Source organism: Cydia fagiglandana, chromosome 20 (genome assembly GCF_963556715.1).
Source record: "Cydia fagiglandana chromosome 20, ilCydFagi1.1, whole genome shotgun sequence".
In the NCBI taxonomy this organism is placed as follows: Eukaryota; Metazoa; Arthropoda; class Insecta; order Lepidoptera; family Tortricidae; genus Cydia; species Cydia fagiglandana.
In genome coordinates this window covers 4,031,523-4,050,978 of record NC_085951.1, presented here as the reverse complement: position 1 = coordinate 4,050,978, position 19,456 = coordinate 4,031,523, and the positions used below count along the sequence as shown (strand labels likewise).

The following is a 19,456-nucleotide window of genomic DNA, read 5'->3' as shown; positions in this document are numbered from 1 at the left end:
TGTGCTTGACACGGCGTCGAAAAGGTTAAAAGTATCAATTATTCTTGTAAACCATAATTCTTTTGGGCGAGGCCCAACAGATAGCAACTATTTGTGGATTTTCAACATTTTTATCAAACTTATATGATCTTAAAATAATTCCAAGTTTAGCTGTAGAATTACCATTATATAAAATTTTAAGCATTTATTTGTTGTTTGTTTCAACCCTCAAAAATTTTCATTTATTAGTTCGTGGGCGCCGGCGGCGCAAGCGCAGCGCTCCACCCGGCAGTAGCGCGATGTTCGGCGACACTTGAGCTGTCTGCACTCTGGCGTAGCTTCCACGAGCTCGGCACCGAGATGATAGTCACCAAGGCCGGCCGTCGCATGTTCCCCGCATTGCAGGTACTTTACCGTCGTATTATCCTGCACTTTTCCGTCATTTTGTTAATCCGTGAGCGCCAGAGTAGCGCTCCATCTTGCTGTAGCGCGATATGGCGACACTTGAGCTGTCTGCTCTCTGGCGTAGCTTTCACGAGCTCGGCACCGAGATGATAGTCACCAAGGCCGGCCGTTGCATGTTCCCTGCATTGTAGGTACTTTACCGCCATAATATCCTGCACTTTTCCGTCATTTTGTTAGTCCGTGAGCGCCAGAGTAGCGCTCAATCTTGCAGTAGCGCGATATGGCGACCCTTGAGCTGTCTGCATTCTGGCGTAGCTTCCATGAGCTCGGCACCGAGATGATAGTCACCAAGGCCGGCCGTCGCATGTTCCCTGCATTGCAGGTACTTTACCGCCCTAATATCCTGCACTTTTCCGTCATTTCGTTAGTCCGTGAGCGCCAGAGTAGCGCTCCATCTTGCAGTAGCGCGTTGTTTGGCGACACTTAAGTTGTCTGCACTCTGGCGTAGCTTCCACGAGCTTGGCACCGAGATGATAGTCACCAAGGCCGGCCGTCGCATGTTCCCCGCATTGCAGGTACTTTACCGTCGTAATATCCGTCACTTTTCCGTCATTTTGTTAATCCGTGAGCGCCAGAGTAGCGCTCCATCTAGGAGTAGCGCGATATGGCGACACTTGAGCTGTCTGCACTGTAGCGCACTTGGTGCAGCTTCCACGAGTTCGGCACCGAGATGATAGTCACCAAGGCCGGCCGTCGCATGTTCCCTGTTTTGCAGAGTAGGTACTTTAACGTCATAATATCCTGCACTTTTCTGTCATCCGTGGCGAAAGTAGCGCTCCATCTTGCAGTAGCGCGATGTTTGGCGACCCTTGAGGTGTCAGCTCTTCTGGCGCAGCTAAATCGCAGCTTCCTTGAGCTCGGCACTGATATCAACGTCACCAAGGCCGGCTGCCGCAAGTTTCCTGCAGGTAGGCACGTACACGCTGGTAGGTATTATGAATGACTTGCAGCTCGCTGTATTAACCCTTAGCCAGGTGGTGATCTCATAGCGACCACATAATGTACTTATTGTTAAACAAAGCGCCCGCTCTAAAAGCAGATAGGTATATGCACTTTTGGAACACATTCCAGAATCTCTAATCTGTACTACAGATCTTGTTTGTCTTGTAAGTTTTAATTAATTAATAAGATGCCCACAGATTACCAGTTCGCGATATAAGCCTGTCAATGTTCGGAACTGTCACCTTTTGCGTTTAACTTACAGGCGTCATCGTCCGGCGAACTGGTAATATGTGGACCCCTTTAGAGACGGATTTTTTTGTATATCTAATAGGTGTATCTGAACTTTCATATTTGTACAGGCGAGGCTTTCCGGGCTCCTGCCTAACGCGGACTACCTTCTGCTTGTTGACTTCGTGCCGCTTGACGACAAGAGATACCGATATGCGTTTCACAGGTTTGTACTTTATTCATTTAGAATACACCTATATTATTTTAAAAACAAGAAAATCTAAATTTTCACCATCTTTATTTTTACCTAAATGTCGGATATAATCGCGCATTAAAACAAATAGATATTATATTTAAGTATATTCGGGAGAAAGCTTGGTTAAAATTACTAGACTTTTATTATCAGTAAAAATTTGTCGCATCAAAACATCGGCCATAATTATGTAGTTTACGAGTATTTAATACTTACGTAAACGAATCCCGTTTTAGTTGACTATAACAGATAATGTAAGTAAGTAATTTAAGATGTAATTTAGTACCTAATGTATAATGTACCTAATGTTATTTTTATGAAATAAATAAATCTAAATCTACCGTAACTGATGTTACTTTGAATCGCGGGAAAACATTGATCATCGGTTTTTAAGTAATATTAGGCAGTTGATTTTTACCTTTACAGAAATACATGATGAAAGCGTTCAGAAACCATTTCCTTATAGTCAAAAAATCGAAGATCAATTCCCCCGATTCAAACCCCAGTTTCCCGGTACATAATATGATATTTGTGCAGCTCAAGCTGGGTAGTGGCGGGTAAAGCGGACCCGGTGTCGCCGCCGCGCATCCACGTGCACCCGGACTCGCCCGCGCCCGGCGCGCACTGGATGCGACAACTCGTGTCTTTCGACAAACTGAAGCTCACTAACAACCAGCTCGACGACAACGGGCATGTAAGTTCTGTTACAGTTGAGGAAAGTCTTTTCAAAAGGGCTTAGGAATTTCTATATGAACAACATACCTAACAAAAATAAGCCCTTTTCAAAAGACACGCATCAGTTATGGCTCAGGTTTCCACATTGAAATATCAGGGCAGGTGCGTGACAATGTACAGTCAACTGCAGAGATAGCTGACCCCCCCTCCCCTACAAACAAATTTCTATGCAGAGGGGGTCAGCTATCTCTGCAAATGACTGTACCTATTATGCCAGGTAGTGGTCTAGTCTGCCTTCGTCCAGAAACGGAGGCTTATCCTGGTGTCTACGCAGGCTTTCTGAAGTGGCCTCGGTGTATCGAGAAATTTGTACTTGTTGAAACTTTTCGCATACAAAATCGGGCTCATTTCGCCGCGGTCTGAGAAATAAGACAAAACTTCATGTAACTTTGTACTGCCGGCGACACGCACACGCTCGATGTAAAATTTTATGGCGGGTAAAGGGCTAACATTCGTTTTTTTAAGATTTACTAACAAAATTGTATGGACTCTGTCTGAAATAAATGTTTTTGTTATCTTAATTTTTTTTCGTCCGATACTACTGGAACATTATGTAGGTGACTCTGTAGATAGATAGATAGATAGATCATTTATTGATAAAAATATAAAAAATTTACATGTCATTTTCTTATTCTATAAGTAGGTACTATAAATTATTATTAGGTACATTTGGTATTATCACAATTAAATTACAATTAAGAAACAATTTTATTGTGTAGATGGGTCAGTGACTTGTAGCAGTTAACGAATTCGTCAATACTGTGATTAGTGATCTATCTATACGCTGGTAAATTTTCTGAAAATAGGTAGGTACATCAGAAAATACAATAAAATACACTTTCTACATAAATATCAATACAATTCAATTGACCTCTTAAAGAGGTTTGGCTATATTATTTATTTTAAACTAAATTTATTCGAACAGATAATCCTGAACTCCATGCACCGGTACCAGCCGCGCCTCCACGTGGTGTACCTACCGGGTGAGGGGCAGGGCACGCCCGGTACCGTCCCGTACCGGACATTTGTGTTCCCTGAGACGGGATTCACCGCCGTCACGGCCTACCAGAACCATCGGGTAAGTTTTTATGGCCTCTCTTGTGTCCTGCTGGGAAAAGACCTTGGGGGCCTACAAGAAAAACTAAATTTCTTTATCTTCCTCTCTGTCGCTCAAATTTGCAAGAGCGATAGTGTGATAAGGAAATTTTCGTTTTTCGTGGTATGTCCTCCGTTTCCCGCCACGGGGCCAATTGCTTCAAAATAATCCAGGTTATTTTATATTTATGTTTATAAATAAATATAAATATGTAAATATTTTATATTTTACGCATAACGCATTTTCGCGCAGCTCTCGACTTGTTACCTCAAACCCACAAACAATAATACCTATCAAGTTACCTCCCCTAAAAATTACTTCCGGAGAAAAAAAACTGTTATGACGTTTTGTTATTCAACTACGTATTAAGTACAAGTTGTCTCGGCTTTATTTATGTATGACACGTGTAAAACACTCTATTTCACTTCGGTACTTTATTAATTTGCAACAATTATTTTCATTTTAGATAACACAACTGAAAATAGCCAGCAATCCGTTCGCCAAAGGATTCCGGGACTGCGACCCCGACGACTGGTAAGTGCAATCACAACACTCAAATCACTTTAACGATCAAATAAACGAAACCACATTTTTCAGAACGTCCCCCATGTCACAACACTGGCCATGAATCAAGCCTGACTGCCGTATTCGAACTTCAAGATATTCACAAGAGACAACACGTACTAGATCCATTCCAGATACGTTATAGTTTAGATATCAACTAGTTCTCTTTTGCAGCGCAATTCGGGCAACCAATGTCACTTTTACGTTTTAGTAAGATATGATATCTATTAGATGTGAATTGGATCTCTAAGCATATCTTGTGGAAATCGTTCAAGACTATCTCCAGAATCGCGCAAATGTCAAATTTGACAGGTTAGATCTTAAACATATCGTTATTGTATCTTGGTGATGTCTAAAAGATGTCTAATAGATGTCTATTTCAAAATCCGAATCGGGCCCATAGACGCGAATGAGATGTTTTATTACGAGTACATGAGGCACGGAGGTGGTTTTCAACAGCCGGTGACAATTTACTTTTACGACTCGGCCATAGAGTAAAGAGTTACGAGTGACAGTAATGGCGGACAGCGGCGTTTCCCGTTCCCGCCAAAATAAAAACTCATTAGAGGACGCACTAAATAAAATTATGTAGTTTTGAAAGACAAAGTTAATTTAGAATTTGTGATTGCGGATGTCACAACTGGAAACCATTGATGAGAATGAAATAAAATTTTAATGTGTGAAAAGGTTTATGTGTTATTTGTTATTTTGTAAAAATGAATAGGTATAACACAAAACTATTTTTGTTAATATTAAATGAAACGACCGTTGAAGAGATTTAGAACAGACTGACTTTATTTTTTTTAAACCACAGATACAATATATAGATACTATAGACACAGTAAAGTGTATCACCAATATAGATGTCGCCACTATATGTTATTTATTTTGATAACAACCAATACCCCCACTTAATCAAAATAAAGTACATTACATACAATGCAACTTTTAATACCACTGCACTACTATACACTGCTGTTGCATGCCCATCAATTTCAAAAAAATATAATGCTTAACAGAGTTTAATGCCTTAGTTAACAAATCAGCAACCATATTTATAGTTAACCTTAACTATGTTATTATTAACACATTCCCGGCAAAAATGATATTTAATATCTATGTGCTTTTTCCTATTATGGAAAACAGGGTTGTGTAAAAGTTTGTGGGCACTTTGGTTATCATTAAAAATATCAATACAATACACATCTCCTGTGATCTCTTGATACAAGTTTCTTAAGTAAATTGCCTCTTTACAACTCTCTGATATTCCAACATATTCAGCTTCTGTACGTAGAAGAAAGACTTACATTTTTTTGTTTTTTACTACCCCAAGAAATGACACCCTCTGACAAAGTAAAGCAGTACCCCGTATATGATTTTCTGTCTACTGCATCGCTACCCCAGTCAGCATCAACATATCCCACAATTTCTTTATTACCAGTGGCTCTATATGTTATACAATAATCTTTAGTTTTCTTAAGATACCTAAGTATACGTTTACAATGATTCCAATGTTCTTTATCATAACAATTATTGAACTGGCTAAGATATACCACTGAGTATGCTATATCAGGACGGGTAAGTATAGCTAAATACATTAAGCAGCCTATTAATTGCTGATAAGGCAAACTTTTATTACTTTTTTCACATTTAGTTAATTTTAATCCACTTTCCATTGGAGTATCTACAGTGTGACAATCACTTAAATTGAATTTCAATAACAGTTGCTGTATATATTCACTCTGACTTAAAGTTAGTACATTTTTCTCTTTATCATAGCAAACTGACATTCCTAGACACTGTCTTACTTGACCCAAGTCCTTAATTTTAAATTGAGATCCTAATATTGCTTTTAAATTACAAGTTTCTTTTTCATCGCTTGAGAATACAAAGAAGTCGTCCACATATAGAGCGACTATTGTAGTTTTATTTTTTATATACAAACATGTTTCATATTTTGACTTTACATATCCATTTTTAGTAAGACACTCATCCACCTTTTGATACCACATTCTTGATGCTTGTTTCAGGCCATATATTGCCTTTTTTAATTTAAGCACTTTACTACTGTCTTCACAGTGAAAACCCTGAGGTTTTTGCATGTAAATATTTTCATGAAGCTCCCCATTCAAGAATGCGGTAGTCACATCCAGGTGAGTTATATCTAATTTAAGCTTTACAGACAAAGCAAAAAGTAACCTTAGGGTACTATGTCTCACAACAGGCGAAAAAGTTTCCACATAGTCCACACCGGGCTGTTGTGTGAACCCTTTTGCCACCAGTCTAGCACGATAGCGCACTTCATTGTCTGGTCCAATTTTTTTCTTTAGCACCCACTTGCACTGCACTATGGTACCACTTTTAGGAACATCAACCACTTCCCACGCACTATTTTCTTCGAAGCACTTAAGTTCTTCCCTGACTGCCTGTAGCCATTGGTCTCTCTCAGGCCCTTTCAGGGCTTCTTCTAATGTCAGTTCCATTGTACTGTCCATAATATTATTCTGGGTAAAAAACACACCGTCAAATCCATATCGTTCAGGTGCACGACGCTGTCTTGCTGGTCTCGATATCACATTAAAAGTGTCCTCAGTGACTTTACTAGTATCAATTGTGTCTTCATACTCACTGGGAACATACTCGCTGGATGTATCCGATGCAGACACATCTGTCAGTGTCGATTCTGTGTGTTCTTCCCCCACTGAATCTTGCAGTTCCTGGTCCTTTAATTCTTCTTCATTTTTATCTTCAACCTCCATAATACTATATGATTCTGAGGGCTTTTCCATCACTATAATATCTCTGCTTGTAGAGATTTTCTTTGTTTCTGGATCATATATTCTGTATCCCTTTACATTATCAGGATACCCGAGTAGTATACACTCACGTGACTTCTTGTCCCACTTAGTCCGCTTCTGTTTCTCTATATGAACCATCACCGGAGAACCAAATATTCTTATGTTACTTAGATCTGGTTTCATCCCAGTCCATAGTTCATATGGTGTCTTACCATTCAACACCGAAGACACAGTGCGATTGTGAAGATAAACCGCTGTATGACAGGCTTCGGCCCAAAACTTCTTATCGAGCTTAGCATCATAAAGCATACATCTTGCTTTTTTAACCACGGACCTATTCTGACGCTCACATAACGAGTTTTGTTCAGGTGTGTATGGATTACTTTTCTGATGTATGATACCCATTTCCTTCAAGTAAGCGTCAAAACTGGAGTTACAAAACTCTTTTCCATTGTCACTACGAACAATCTTCACCTTTCTATTTGTTTGATTTTCTGCCATAGCTTTAAATTCTTTAAAGCACTTCAAAGCTTCATTCTTGTGCTTTAAGAAGTATATAAACGTCATCCGGCTAAAATCATCTACAAATAACTGAAAATATACTGAGCCTCCTAGTGAAACTGCCTCCATGGGACCACATAGGTCAGTATGTACTCGATCCAACAAATCACTGCTTCTAGTGCCTACATGCTTGAAAGGCAGCCGGCACTGCTTGCCCTCACAGCATGTCTTGCAAGACGATTTGGTGATATCAACTTTTTCATTCAAATCCATGCCTTCTACTGCATTCTTTGTCTTCATTAAGCTATCACTATGAACGTGACCCATTCTACGGTGCCAAACCTCACCCGACGTAGTCACCGCAGCGACTAGTCGTCTAGAAACTGTATTCAACTTATAAACACCATTTGTCAACGCTGCTGTAGCTACCAAGTCGCCAATTCTGTTGAAAATAAGACAACCGGTCTCGGTAAACTCCACTTTGTTTCCCTTTTCTATCAATTTACTCACAGAGAGAAGGTTAGTTGTCAAATTCGGTACACAAAGTACACCTTCGATGTTTATCTCGTATTCACAATCCTTCACTGAGGTTACAATCTGAATATCACCAGCACACGTTACCGAAACGATTTCTCGGTTAGCAACAACGATATCTTCGCTAGTTTCACGAAAGTTACGTGTGATCCAATCTCGGTTTGGTGTTAGATGAACACTCGCGCCAGAGTCAACATAGTAATCGTTTTTACTAAAACTTCCACTTAAAAACACAGCTGAGAATGCGTTAGTCTGTTTACGATCTACGTTTTTATTCAATTTAGAATTATTAGTGCACTGCGTACGATAATGACCCACTTCGTGACATCGATAGCATTTCACATTTGCTTTTGTTGTTGTTGTTGACTTAGCGCCCTTCACGCCATCTTTGTTCCCGGCAGCCATTTGTCGATTTTTGTGTTGCCAGTTTTTAGACGCGGCAAATGCACTATCTCCTTCACTGCCATCAACACAAGTTCCGGTTTCCATATCGAGAAGTTTGCTTTTAATGGCGTCCGCTGTCACTTGAATGCCCGAATGTTCTATAGCCATAATCATGGGTGAGAACTTCTCTGGTAATCCAGCTAGGAGCAACGAGCCAATCCACTCGTCATTTATTGCAAATCCTGTTCCACATAATCTTTGTCCCGTCTCGATGATTTGAGTAACATAGGATGTCATGGAACTGCAATTATCTAATCGAATGGAAATTAAAGTTCTTAAAAGGCTGATTCTTCGCGTAAAACCGGAATCATCAAAAAGCGATTTGAGCTTTTCCCACAGTGCCTTTGAAGTAGTCACGGTCTTAATATGTACATACAATGACGAATCAATGGTAAGAACCAACTTTGCCTTTGTCTTGGCATCATCTTGGAACAGCTACTTCTGCACCATTCGCATCTAATTCTGGCTTGATGCACTTGATCATTCCTTCCACAATACTAAGACACAAGACTAAGAAATTTTCTGCCGCAAATACCCATTCGTCATAGTTCTCTCTTCCTTTAAGTTTTGGCACGTTAACTATATAGTTCGCCGCCGTTTTTGCACAGTCACTGTCCGTTTTCATACACAGAGTTCAAAACTGCCCGACTAACTAACTAATCCTACTGCGAAATATAACACTGCAATTACTTTTACACTGAAATTACTTATATTTTCGCGATTTAGTAGTCTAAAGGCCATAAGCTGGACCATAACCTATTAAATGAAACGACCGTTGAAGAGATTTAGAACAGACTGACTTTATTTTTTTTAAACCACAGATACAATATATAGATACTATAGACACAGTAAAGTGTATCACCAATATAGATGTCGCCACTATATGTTATTTATTTTGATAACAACCAATAGTTAACACAATAAATAATTATATATTATCTATTTTTGTTTTTGAACAGTTTTTTTCTAGCCTACGCGATGAGAAAACCTATAAGCACAAAAGATACATCAATTAAAAAAAATTAATGCCGTTATTTATAAACGCTTATCAAATCTAAGATCCCCTTGATAAACAATGTCCCTATTTTATTTGTCATTTTAAGATTCGCGTTTGCTAGAAAGTGATACAATTTAACAAAGGTTTCCTTTAGTTGTATGAAAAATACCTAAAATTTTTCCCTGCAGTTTCGCAGTACATATGATATTAGTAAAAAATTAAATACATATGTATATTATTAAATAAATATTTAGAAAATAAATATTTTGTAGGTATTGGTGCAGTCAACCGAGGTGCTCAAAAATACCTGAAACTGAAAACGCACTCTAGCGCCTAAGAGGTGTGTTCAGATATTTGAGAGCACCTTGGCCGCTCCCATATATCTAATGGCGACTGTACATAAGACGCAAATGTAAGGCGTATCCGGACTAGTTAATTTTTCGCCAATCTGATTAAATTGCCCGATCGAATCAGGAGGTGCGGACGCAAGCGCCAATTTGGCTCGCCGAATTCAACCGTCGATAATGACCGATATTACCGATAAAATGAGATGCGGACGCAAGAATACCAATTTGTGACGCTATTATTTTCGTTCTGGAGCATTGTTTTAACATTCCTAACAGCAGAACGAAACACGCACAGCATTCATATATTGGGCGCGCATGTAGGCAGTACAGTACAATGAAAAATGTATGGACGCAGACTTGTTTGGCAGTTCATTAGGTCTGTTTAAGAAAACTGTATATTCTTTGTTGAAGTAAAATAAGTGTGAAATGTTGCAAGCAATCGGATACTTGTAATTTGAGTTGTTTCTCTTTTACATTCATTTCTATTTTTATGTAATTGGGTACTGTTTACACTAATTTTATACATTTGTAAATTATCTTTGTAAATTAGAAAACTATAGGTCTATACCTAAATTAATTTGTAGCTACTAGCTAAGTTGCTCATATGTTTATTTTAAGACTGTTTGTTTCTCAATAAAACAAAAAAAAAATTAATTTAGAGGGCTCTAATATCACCATAAATCTATAATTGGAGATTGACGCTAATTTCATTTCTGATCAAATCGACCGACTTGATCAGTCCCGTCTGGATACCGCTGTATTTTGGCGGCGAGTTGTTTGTGTCTGTTCCCCGTCCAATGCGGCGCGCGCGCACGATTTATGTGCACATAAACTGCGGTTAGGTAAACGGTCGGTGCGGTGTGGCGTGGCTATGTATTTAGGTATGGGCATCGGGCAGTAAGTATGCATTAAGAGGATAGTGGACTACGGCCGCTTCTACATTAAAACGAAGTCCCCATTTTCCTCCCTGGTCATTAACATTTTAGACAATAATTTTACACAATTTAATATATATATTTGCCAATTCCATGCCAATGCTATGCCAATTTGTTGAGATTTTTTCGATTTTAGAAGTACATTACAATATCGTTGGGAGCTTTTTAGGGTTGCGTAGACAAATGGCAAAAAACGGAACCCTTATGGATTCGTCATGTCTGTCTGTTTGTCTGTCCGTCCGTATGTCACAGCCACTTTTTTCCGAAACTATAAGAACTATAATGTTGAAACTTGGTAAGTAGATGTATTCTGTGAACCGCATTAAGATTTTCACACAAAAATAGAATGAAAAAAAAAAACAATAAGTTTTGGGGGTTTCCTATACTTAGAACAGAAACTCAAATTTTTTTTTCATCAAACCCTTACGTGTATCTATGGATAGGTCTTCAAAAATTATATTGAGGTTTCTAATATCATTTTTTTCTAAAATTGTAATACGTCATAAATCGTAAACTGCAGTTTTATTATGTTACTTGCTGCTACGGAACCCTTCATGGACGAGTCCGACTCGCACTTGGCCGCTTTTAAAAATAAATATATGGAATTCTCTTTTCATTCCTAACTATTAAAATCGAAAAAAGTCAAACGAAGTGGGCATAGGTTGGGCTAATAAATTAGTATAATTAAATATTTAGCTTAATGTCAATACCCAGAGAGGAAAATGGGAACTACGTTTGTACGAGAAAGCCGTCGTCCACTATACTCTTAAACAATTTTGTTAGAGAAAAATATGTATGTAATTCTGTATCCATTCTGTAGGCTAATTACGTCACTGTTTATACCTAACAAACCGGGGATCACTCGGCAGCGACGCCCGCGCACGTTGCAGCTCTGTTTACGAAGCGATTTACTGCCGCGTTGCATTGGCCGACCCCGCTCGTAAATCACTGAGCGATCGTTCCGTTTTCATGATCATAAGTTCCACTAGTAGTTTGATCAATGACCAATCATAAGTTCCACTAGTAGTTTCATACTCGTAGTCGTTGAAACATTGTTTTTAGGGTTCCGTACCCAAAGGGTAAAACGGGACCCTATTACTAAGACTTCGCTGTCCGTCCGTCCGTCCGTCCGTCCGTCCGTCTGTCACCAGGCTGTATCTCACGAACCGTGATAGCTAGACAGTTGAAATTTTCACAGATGATGTATTTCTGTTGTCGCTATAACAACAAATACTAAAAACAGAATAAAATAAAGATTTAAATGGGGCTCCCATACAACAAACGTGATTTTTGACCAAAGTTAAGCAACGTCGGGAGTGGTCAGTACTAGGATGGATGACCGTTTTTTTTTTTTGCTTTTTATTGTTTTTTTTTTTGCTTTATAGTACAGAACCCTTCGTGCGCGAGTCCGACTCGCACTTGCCTGGTTTTTTCTACTCGTCGACTGTAATTCTTGAATTATTAAGATCTTGTATACCAAACTGCAATTGGGTACTTTTAATGTATGGGCTCTCAACTCAACGCAACTATAATTATCATTTCGAAACGGTTTAGTCAACTATAATGAAATTGACCAATCACAGCTCGCCGCCGTCAAGAGGACGAAACAAAACCATAGCTCAAATGAATTATTTATTTTAGGTTTTATAGTAGAAACAATTGCTTCATAAGTCAGAAAACTGTTTAAAAATTGAATTTAGCACGGAGCCAGTACCAGGGCCTCATGAGTTACAAGAAGGTCGTAAAGATAGACTCATAAAGACTCCAGGGTCACCGAAAAAACTTCAAATAGATGCCTAGAGCCTAGCGTTAAGAGCGTGCGTTTTTAGGGTTCCGTACCCAAAGGGTAAAACGGGACCCTATTACTAAGACTTCGCTGTCCGTCCGTCCGTCCGTCCGTCCGTCCGTCTGTCACCAGGCTGTATCTCACGAACCGTGATAGCTAGACAGTTGAAATTTTCACAGATGATGTATTTCTGTTGCCGCTATAACAACAAATACTAAAAACAGAATAAAATAAAGATTTAAATGGGGCTCCCATACAACAAACGTGATTTTTGACCAAAGTTAAGCAACGTCGGGAGTGGTCTGTACTTGGATGGGTGACCGTATTTTTTTGCTTTTTTTTTGTTTTTTTTTTTGCATTATGGTACGGAACCCTTCGTGCGCGAGTCCGACTCGCACTTGCCCGGTTTTTCAATCTGTCGGGCTCGTGCCAATGAGTTTTTCGGAACATATGAACGATATACTTACTCGTATCATTTGATAGTCGCTTTTCGTTAAAGGAAAACATCGTGAGGAAGCAGGACTAATCCCAATAAATCCTAGTTTCCCATTTGGGTTGGAAGGACAGGGCAGTCGCAATCGTAAAAACTAGCACCTACGCCAATTCTCAGGATTAGTTGCCAGGTGGACTCCAGGCTCCCATGAGCCGTAAATATAAGCCGGAACAAACGCTAAGGAGAAGACAGAGTTTCTTTATATGATGAAACCACAAAGTCGCGCAATTTGCAGCCAGGCAGCCACTAACGCTACGTCTTACGTAGGCGAACAACGCGCGAACGCGGCGCGGCGCGGCGCGGCGAAATCAATCCTTTGATGCCCATAGAAGTGTCCTACGTAAGCGATCTCGTTGCGAACGCGGTGCGGCGCGATTTGCACGCGAATGTCAGGCGGCGCGGCGCGGCGCGGCGCGGCGGCGGCCGCTTTCGCCGCGCCGCGCCGCGCCGCGTTCGCGCGTTGTTCGCCTACGTAAGACGTAGCGTTAAACAGGAAGTCCACAATTCGACCGTAGCGTAGGTCCGAGATTTTATTTTACTAACCAGGAACATATATTTCAATTAACAACATTAAAACAACGCTAATATAATTTGTTTGTCAACTTATACCCCCGATATCGAACCCATACCATAAGAGTTACCATGCATAACTTATTAATTATGATGACAGAACTATGAAATATGAATAAACATGCTATCCAGACAGTTTATTTCACACGTCCTCATCTCCCGCCTCTAATTAGTATTAAACTAAGTATTTAAAAACAATATCTATTCTAGCAAAATCTAAATTTGTGTAAACAATTCTCACTAAAGTAAACAATCAAGTCATTAATTTTATCCGAAAGAAAAAACGCGAATCGCCATGTGCGCAAACATCACAAAAACTTTAAAACTTTAGTCATATAATATTTTTTGCTCGTTTCCTGGTAGGATCGATTAATAATGTCACCTTTGGGGTTCTAGGGAGTTAAGTAACGTATGAATGCCATTTGTCGTTCGGTGTCAAAATAAAGATTAACGGGATACTGTAATAGGATCCGCCTACTGGGCGGTCACCAGTCATCGGACGTATTGTTATTTTTCATCACACCAGCTCGTAAATGCTTTCTTTATTGATTAAAAACTGAGGAGAAAGTTGCATTTTATCCACAGGAGAGGCACAGTAATTAGATGCGTTTTGAGATTTCCTTATTTTGGTTGGTGAAAGTGAGTGAAATATTTGATAGGTAGCATTTATTTGAATTTGATTTGTTATGTTTTACAGTCAACATTTTCCTCGCGTTGGTGTGGTGAAAACATTTTGTGTTTCACTCGGTAACGAGTAGTTTTTTTCATGTTTTATTATTTTTGCAGTCCTCCTGAGCAAAGTCAGCCCCGCGGCACCCCGCGTCGGCGAGAGGCAGCCCCTGAGCCCTGCCCGCAGTTAGCGCAGCCGTACGCCGCCGAGCCCAGCGCGTGCGGCCCGCTCTATGCCCACGCGCACCCCGTGCGGTCAGTAACAGTATGTCAGTCTGAGCAAAGCCAACCCCGCGGCACCCCGCGTCGGCGAGAGGCAGCCCTGGAGCCCTGCCCGCAGTTAGCGCAGCCGTACGCCGCCGAGCCCAGCGCGTGCGGCCCGCTCTATGCCCACGCGCACCCCGTGCGGTCAGTAACAGTATCTCAGTCTCAGCAAAGCCAGCCTCGCGGCACCCCGCGTCGGCGAGAGGCAGCCCTGGAGCCCTGCCCGCAGTTAGCGCAGCCGTACGCCGCCGAGCCCAGCGCGTGCGGCCCGCTCTATGCCCACGCGCACCCCGTGCGGTCAGTAACAGTATCTCAGTCTCAGCAAAGCCAGCCTCGCGGCACCCCGCGTCGGCGAGAGGCAGCCCTGGAGCCCTGCCCGCAGTTAGCGCAGCCGTACGCCGCCGAGCCCAGCGCGTGCGGCCCGCTCTATGCCCACGCGCACCCCGTGCGGTCAGTAACAGTATCTCAGTCTGAGCAAAGCCAACCCCGCGGCACCCCGCGTCGGCGAGAGGCAGCCCCGAGCCCTGCCCGCAGTTAGCGCAGCCGTACGCCGCCGAGCCCAGCGCGTGCGGCCCGCTCTATGCCCACGCGCACCCCGTGCGGTCAGTAACAGTATATTATCAGTCAGAGTTTCTAAATCGGAAACCTCATTGTTCTTTCAAATCCCATTTGTCCCCGCCGGGCACAGATGGGAACAGGTATTTTATATAAATCATTTCCATTTGTCCCCGCCTCATGTACATAGCGGTGGTCACGTAGTTAGGCCCATCGTTGTGTAATAAAAACAGTTTTGTTTTATACACCAATATTTTTAACTTAAATTGTCTGTCGTATAAGGCGACTAAAGGAAAACTGGCGACAGATATGCATATGAGCAAGGCTCGCCCGTATCCTTAAGCCGCTTACGCGGTTGCATCGCGGTTTCATCGCGGCTGCTAAATCAACCGCGTCAGGAGGCTGGCCGCTCAATAGAACCGCCTAAGCGGCCAGCCGCAAGTGCGTAAGGGCCCTTAGCGGGGTCCTTGCTCACAAGAGCTGTGCGCGCGCCACATCGAAAAAAAAAACTTAAATTAAGTATAAATAAGTAAATTAAGTACTTTAGGCATTAAGTCCGCCATTTGTATATTTTTCCTGTGCTTGTGTAATAAAGTTTAAATAAATAAATAAATAAATTGTCATATTTCCAGGTACCAGCCCCACACGGCACACAACGGCGCTTACAGCGCGTACTACGCGCATAGGTAACCGCGTAGCGTCTACATTCGACGCGTCGCAGTACGCTCCTTACATGCAAGACAAAAACATGGATTCTCATCTAAATAACCGTTTTTAAAAACTGGTTTAGTTTGGCGCCTGAAGCTCGCAACTCTACGCAGATTTAAAGTTGGACTTAAATTCATTTTGAATTTTAAATTAGTACCTAAAGGTACTTACTGATTACCAGTCCGCTGGACGGTATCGGCCTGTCAGTTGTTCGGAACTGTCAAAATTTTGTTCTAACTGACAAGCCGATACCGTCCGGCGGACTGTTAAGCAGTAGGCCCCTTAAGGCTTACAATAACCTTTATCAGAACGACAAAAATGACTACAATGCCCAATAGCTTGTTAATACCTACATCATAACCATAACGGCCCACATGGTAAACTTTTTCGAAATAAATCAAACCGTATTTTACTTGTTAACAAATTTGCACAAGACATGCTAGATACATTAGGTAAGACAATGAAAGCCATAAGTAGTACGTATTGCAGTGGGCTTCCCAATAAATTAAATAAATAAAAAACACATATGTTTAATATTTTCGTGTTCGAAGTTTACAGTCATTGAGTTAATTTTTACATAAATGGCAATGATAATTTTAAGGAATTGTTTCATAGACTTAACGGGTTACCAAAATCATTAGTTCGCAACTGAAAAATAAACGAAGTATTTAGATAAATAAGAATAATTACATAAAATGTACAGTCAAAGAATTTAATTTCAATACCATTTCGCACCTTGTCACAGTGACAATCAATATGAAAGTCGCTAGGCACATCATACTATTGTCACAGAATAAATAATAGTACTAGGTAAAGAAGACTCACCCTCTAACAAAACGCGTCTGTTACGATCAGGACAGATATGGCCGCTAGGTGGCGACAGCGCCACGCGCGGATTATGCTAGCCACCAAAATTGGTGTGGAAAGGATGTTCTTGTAGCTGTGAAATCGCGGAGTGAGCCACGCCTGCTATTGTTACTGTGACAAAGTACGAAATGGTACTCAAATTAAATTCCTTGACCTAACCGTACCTATTAGTAAACACTCGCCAAAGATATACAATCTTGTACAACATACATACACGTAGATTTATAGTAATCAGTGCCTTTTTCTTTGTGATAGTCAAACTTGTGTAAGTTGTGTAAGTATAGTGTCGTAATTTTATTATATTAATAATAGGCGTTTCTTGATAGATAATTTAAGTTACCAAATACTACTACGTGTTTAATATTAATAATGTATTTTTATTGTTTCCAAATTGAGAATGACGAGTGCAAACCAGTCAAAATGAACCAAAAATATGTACCCAAAGGTTCAGAGTTATTTTATCGATGTACTTATTATTTAAGATTGTAATGTATTTATTAAATATGTGAGATAAGTTAAGTTTGTGTGTTATTTTTCCATCTACGCAAAAACTTTTTTTTTTAATTCAGAACCAAAGACAAAGAAACACATCGGTCGCCACACACATTTAAATAATAACTTTAGCATACAGCGTAGCTCTACAATTAAATTAATTCATCAGAAAGAAGTAATACTGCATCTGTTGTGGCAACTTTTCAATCTCGGGCGTTTTGAAGTGCGATTTTTCTGAAACAGTGTATGTCATCACGTGATTTACATCCGTCGAACCAGTTTCTTCGCCCGCTTCAATGAAAACTTTATTGGAAACAGTTTCTTCGAAAACCTGGCCTACTAATTCGGGTTCGGGTGCTATTGGTTCTTCGTACGGAAGCACTATAGTCGTTGTAGTAGTAACAGGCTCCATAGGGCCACAGGGATGGTATTCTCGAGGGTAAGCTGGTTCATGGTAAGGTCTTTGAGGGACGGGCGCATGGTGGGGAGGTGCCGGTATTTGGGTTTCGGGAAAGTTGTGATGGCTGTGGTGAGGATGTTTGTAGTGCTGCTGAGGTGCCTGAGGTTGGGGCATGAATTGAACTCTCTCAGGCATGTACTCGTGAGGAGGGTAAGAGTTAAATTGCGAATGAATCTCTTCTTCAGGAACGTGTGTTGCGTATACGTAATACGTGTTGTTATCAGGCACGTTTTCTTTCTTTTCCTCGTTTTCTAACGGCACAAATTCGATTTCTTCTTTAGCGTTTCCATCGCCCAAAATTGACGCCAGTTCTTCAGACTGTTTGGAAGAGAAAGCCGCAAGATCGGCTAGAACATCTTCGTCAGGGTTATATTTGACGCCATATTTATCAGCAATCTCTTGAGCCGTCATCATCTTTTCAATTGCAATGTTCTGATATTCGTTATTTGACTTAATGTGCTTTAAAAGCCTCATAACCAGTTGGCTGCTGTCCATCGGGGTTTCGATTGATCGCTTCTTTTTGGTATGTCCTTCGTCCTTTTCACAATGAGCTATAGCATCTGAAAGAATATTTGTCATTTCATGTTCTATAGCTTCTGTTATTTGGTGAATCATTTCTTTCATAACTTCAAGTTGTTCTTCTGGAGACTTGTCAGAGATGGTGGCATGTGCCATTATAGCAGCAGAGCTGGATGGGTAGAGTCCTGATGGGGTCGATTGTAGGAACATGTCGAGCCAGTCTTTGTTTGCGTCGTTGAAGTCTTTAACAACATTATCTTCAAATTCCGGTTTCTGGTTGAGAATTTCACGGGAGTCGCTGTCAGGTTCTTCGCAGTTCGCGAATGTGAATGAACCCTGAAAAGGAATTGACATTGCATTGTAGGTGCTGGAATTTAAATACATTAAGTATTCCGAATTTAATTTAGGTAATGACGGGTTTGTGCACTATGTACTGGGACAAATTATGTGGTATTGTGCAATCATTATAGGTACTTAGTATCTACCGGATACTACTATCTAGACCAAACTAGGGCCAAAGATGTCGTGAGGGCAGCTTAGGTGAATGAATTCCATTCTGCACTTTAGAAGCTAACTGTACATGCAAGTAATAGAGTATCCTGTGAGCAAATTGAGCAATAGAGTAGCAGACAAGAGACAATGAAAGACCTCTAAGAGTGCTGTGTGTGGTGTGGTAAAGTTCACGATTATAACTACACTTAAGAGCAATGTACACCACTTTTTATGAAATATTGTATACAAACGGACACGTTTTTATTCCTTACCTGTATCAGCAAGACTAGAAATAAACAGCACGGCGTCATATTGGAGTGTTATTAGGCCCTAATTCAAACCCAATATATAAGCATTGTTTATCATCAAATTAGGAAACTAAGTGTCGCTGTTACAGGGCCAGTATTACAATGTCTGATTAGACATTGCATATAGGTTGTATCACATTTTGTAATTGTTACAATTCATTACATTAACAACAACTGTTTGCGAAATATACTGGATTAAGGATGTGAGTCATCCTTAATCCAGTATATTTCTACGCTACGCTATACTCCGTATTTTTAGATATTTAAATAAAAGTAAACACAGTCTACCCTCAAATGGCTCCTTAAGCCTGATCCAGGCGGTGTTGTAGGTATTTGGTTCATTAACCAATACATGTTATGAACTACCCGAAAATTTACAAATTGTTTACTTTTACTTTAATACCTAAAGATGCAGACTATAAACCGGGCCGTGCCCGGGCCGAGGCGTCCGACAT

The 19,456-nt window shown here is 40.6% G+C and overlaps 2 protein-coding genes across 2 annotated transcripts in view; one reads left to right on the top strand and one right to left on the bottom strand.

Moving 5' to 3' along the window:
- The window catches only part of LOC134674405 (T-box transcription factor TBX1-like), a 55,678-nt gene extending 39,734 nt beyond the window's left edge, over positions 1–15,944 (top strand). The window contains exons 4-10 of the mRNA XM_063532474.1: positions 229–384; positions 1,746–1,840; positions 2,405–2,561; positions 3,528–3,680; positions 4,165–4,232; positions 14,454–14,591; positions 15,788–15,944. Coding sequence (XP_063388544.1) covers positions 229–384; positions 1,746–1,840; positions 2,405–2,561; positions 3,528–3,680; positions 4,165–4,232; positions 14,454–14,591; positions 15,788–15,845 — 825 coding nt within the window. The 3' untranslated portion in view covers positions 15,846–15,944. The remainder of the gene's footprint in view (positions 1–228; positions 385–1,745; positions 1,841–2,404; positions 2,562–3,527; positions 3,681–4,164; positions 4,233–14,453; positions 14,592–15,787) is intronic.
- Positions 15,945–17,322: 1,378 nt separating this feature from the next.
- On the bottom strand, positions 17,323–19,084 carry LOC134674357 (uncharacterized). Its single transcript, XM_063532411.1, has 2 exons — positions 18,966–19,084; positions 17,323–18,537 (listed from the first exon to the last, which is right to left on the bottom strand). Exons 1-2 carry the CDS (start codon positions 19,002–19,004, stop codon positions 17,380–17,382), a joined length of 1,197 nt encoding a protein of 398 aa, XP_063388481.1. The 5' UTR covers positions 19,005–19,084; the 3' UTR covers positions 17,323–17,379.
- Positions 19,085–19,456: the final 372 nt, after the last annotated feature.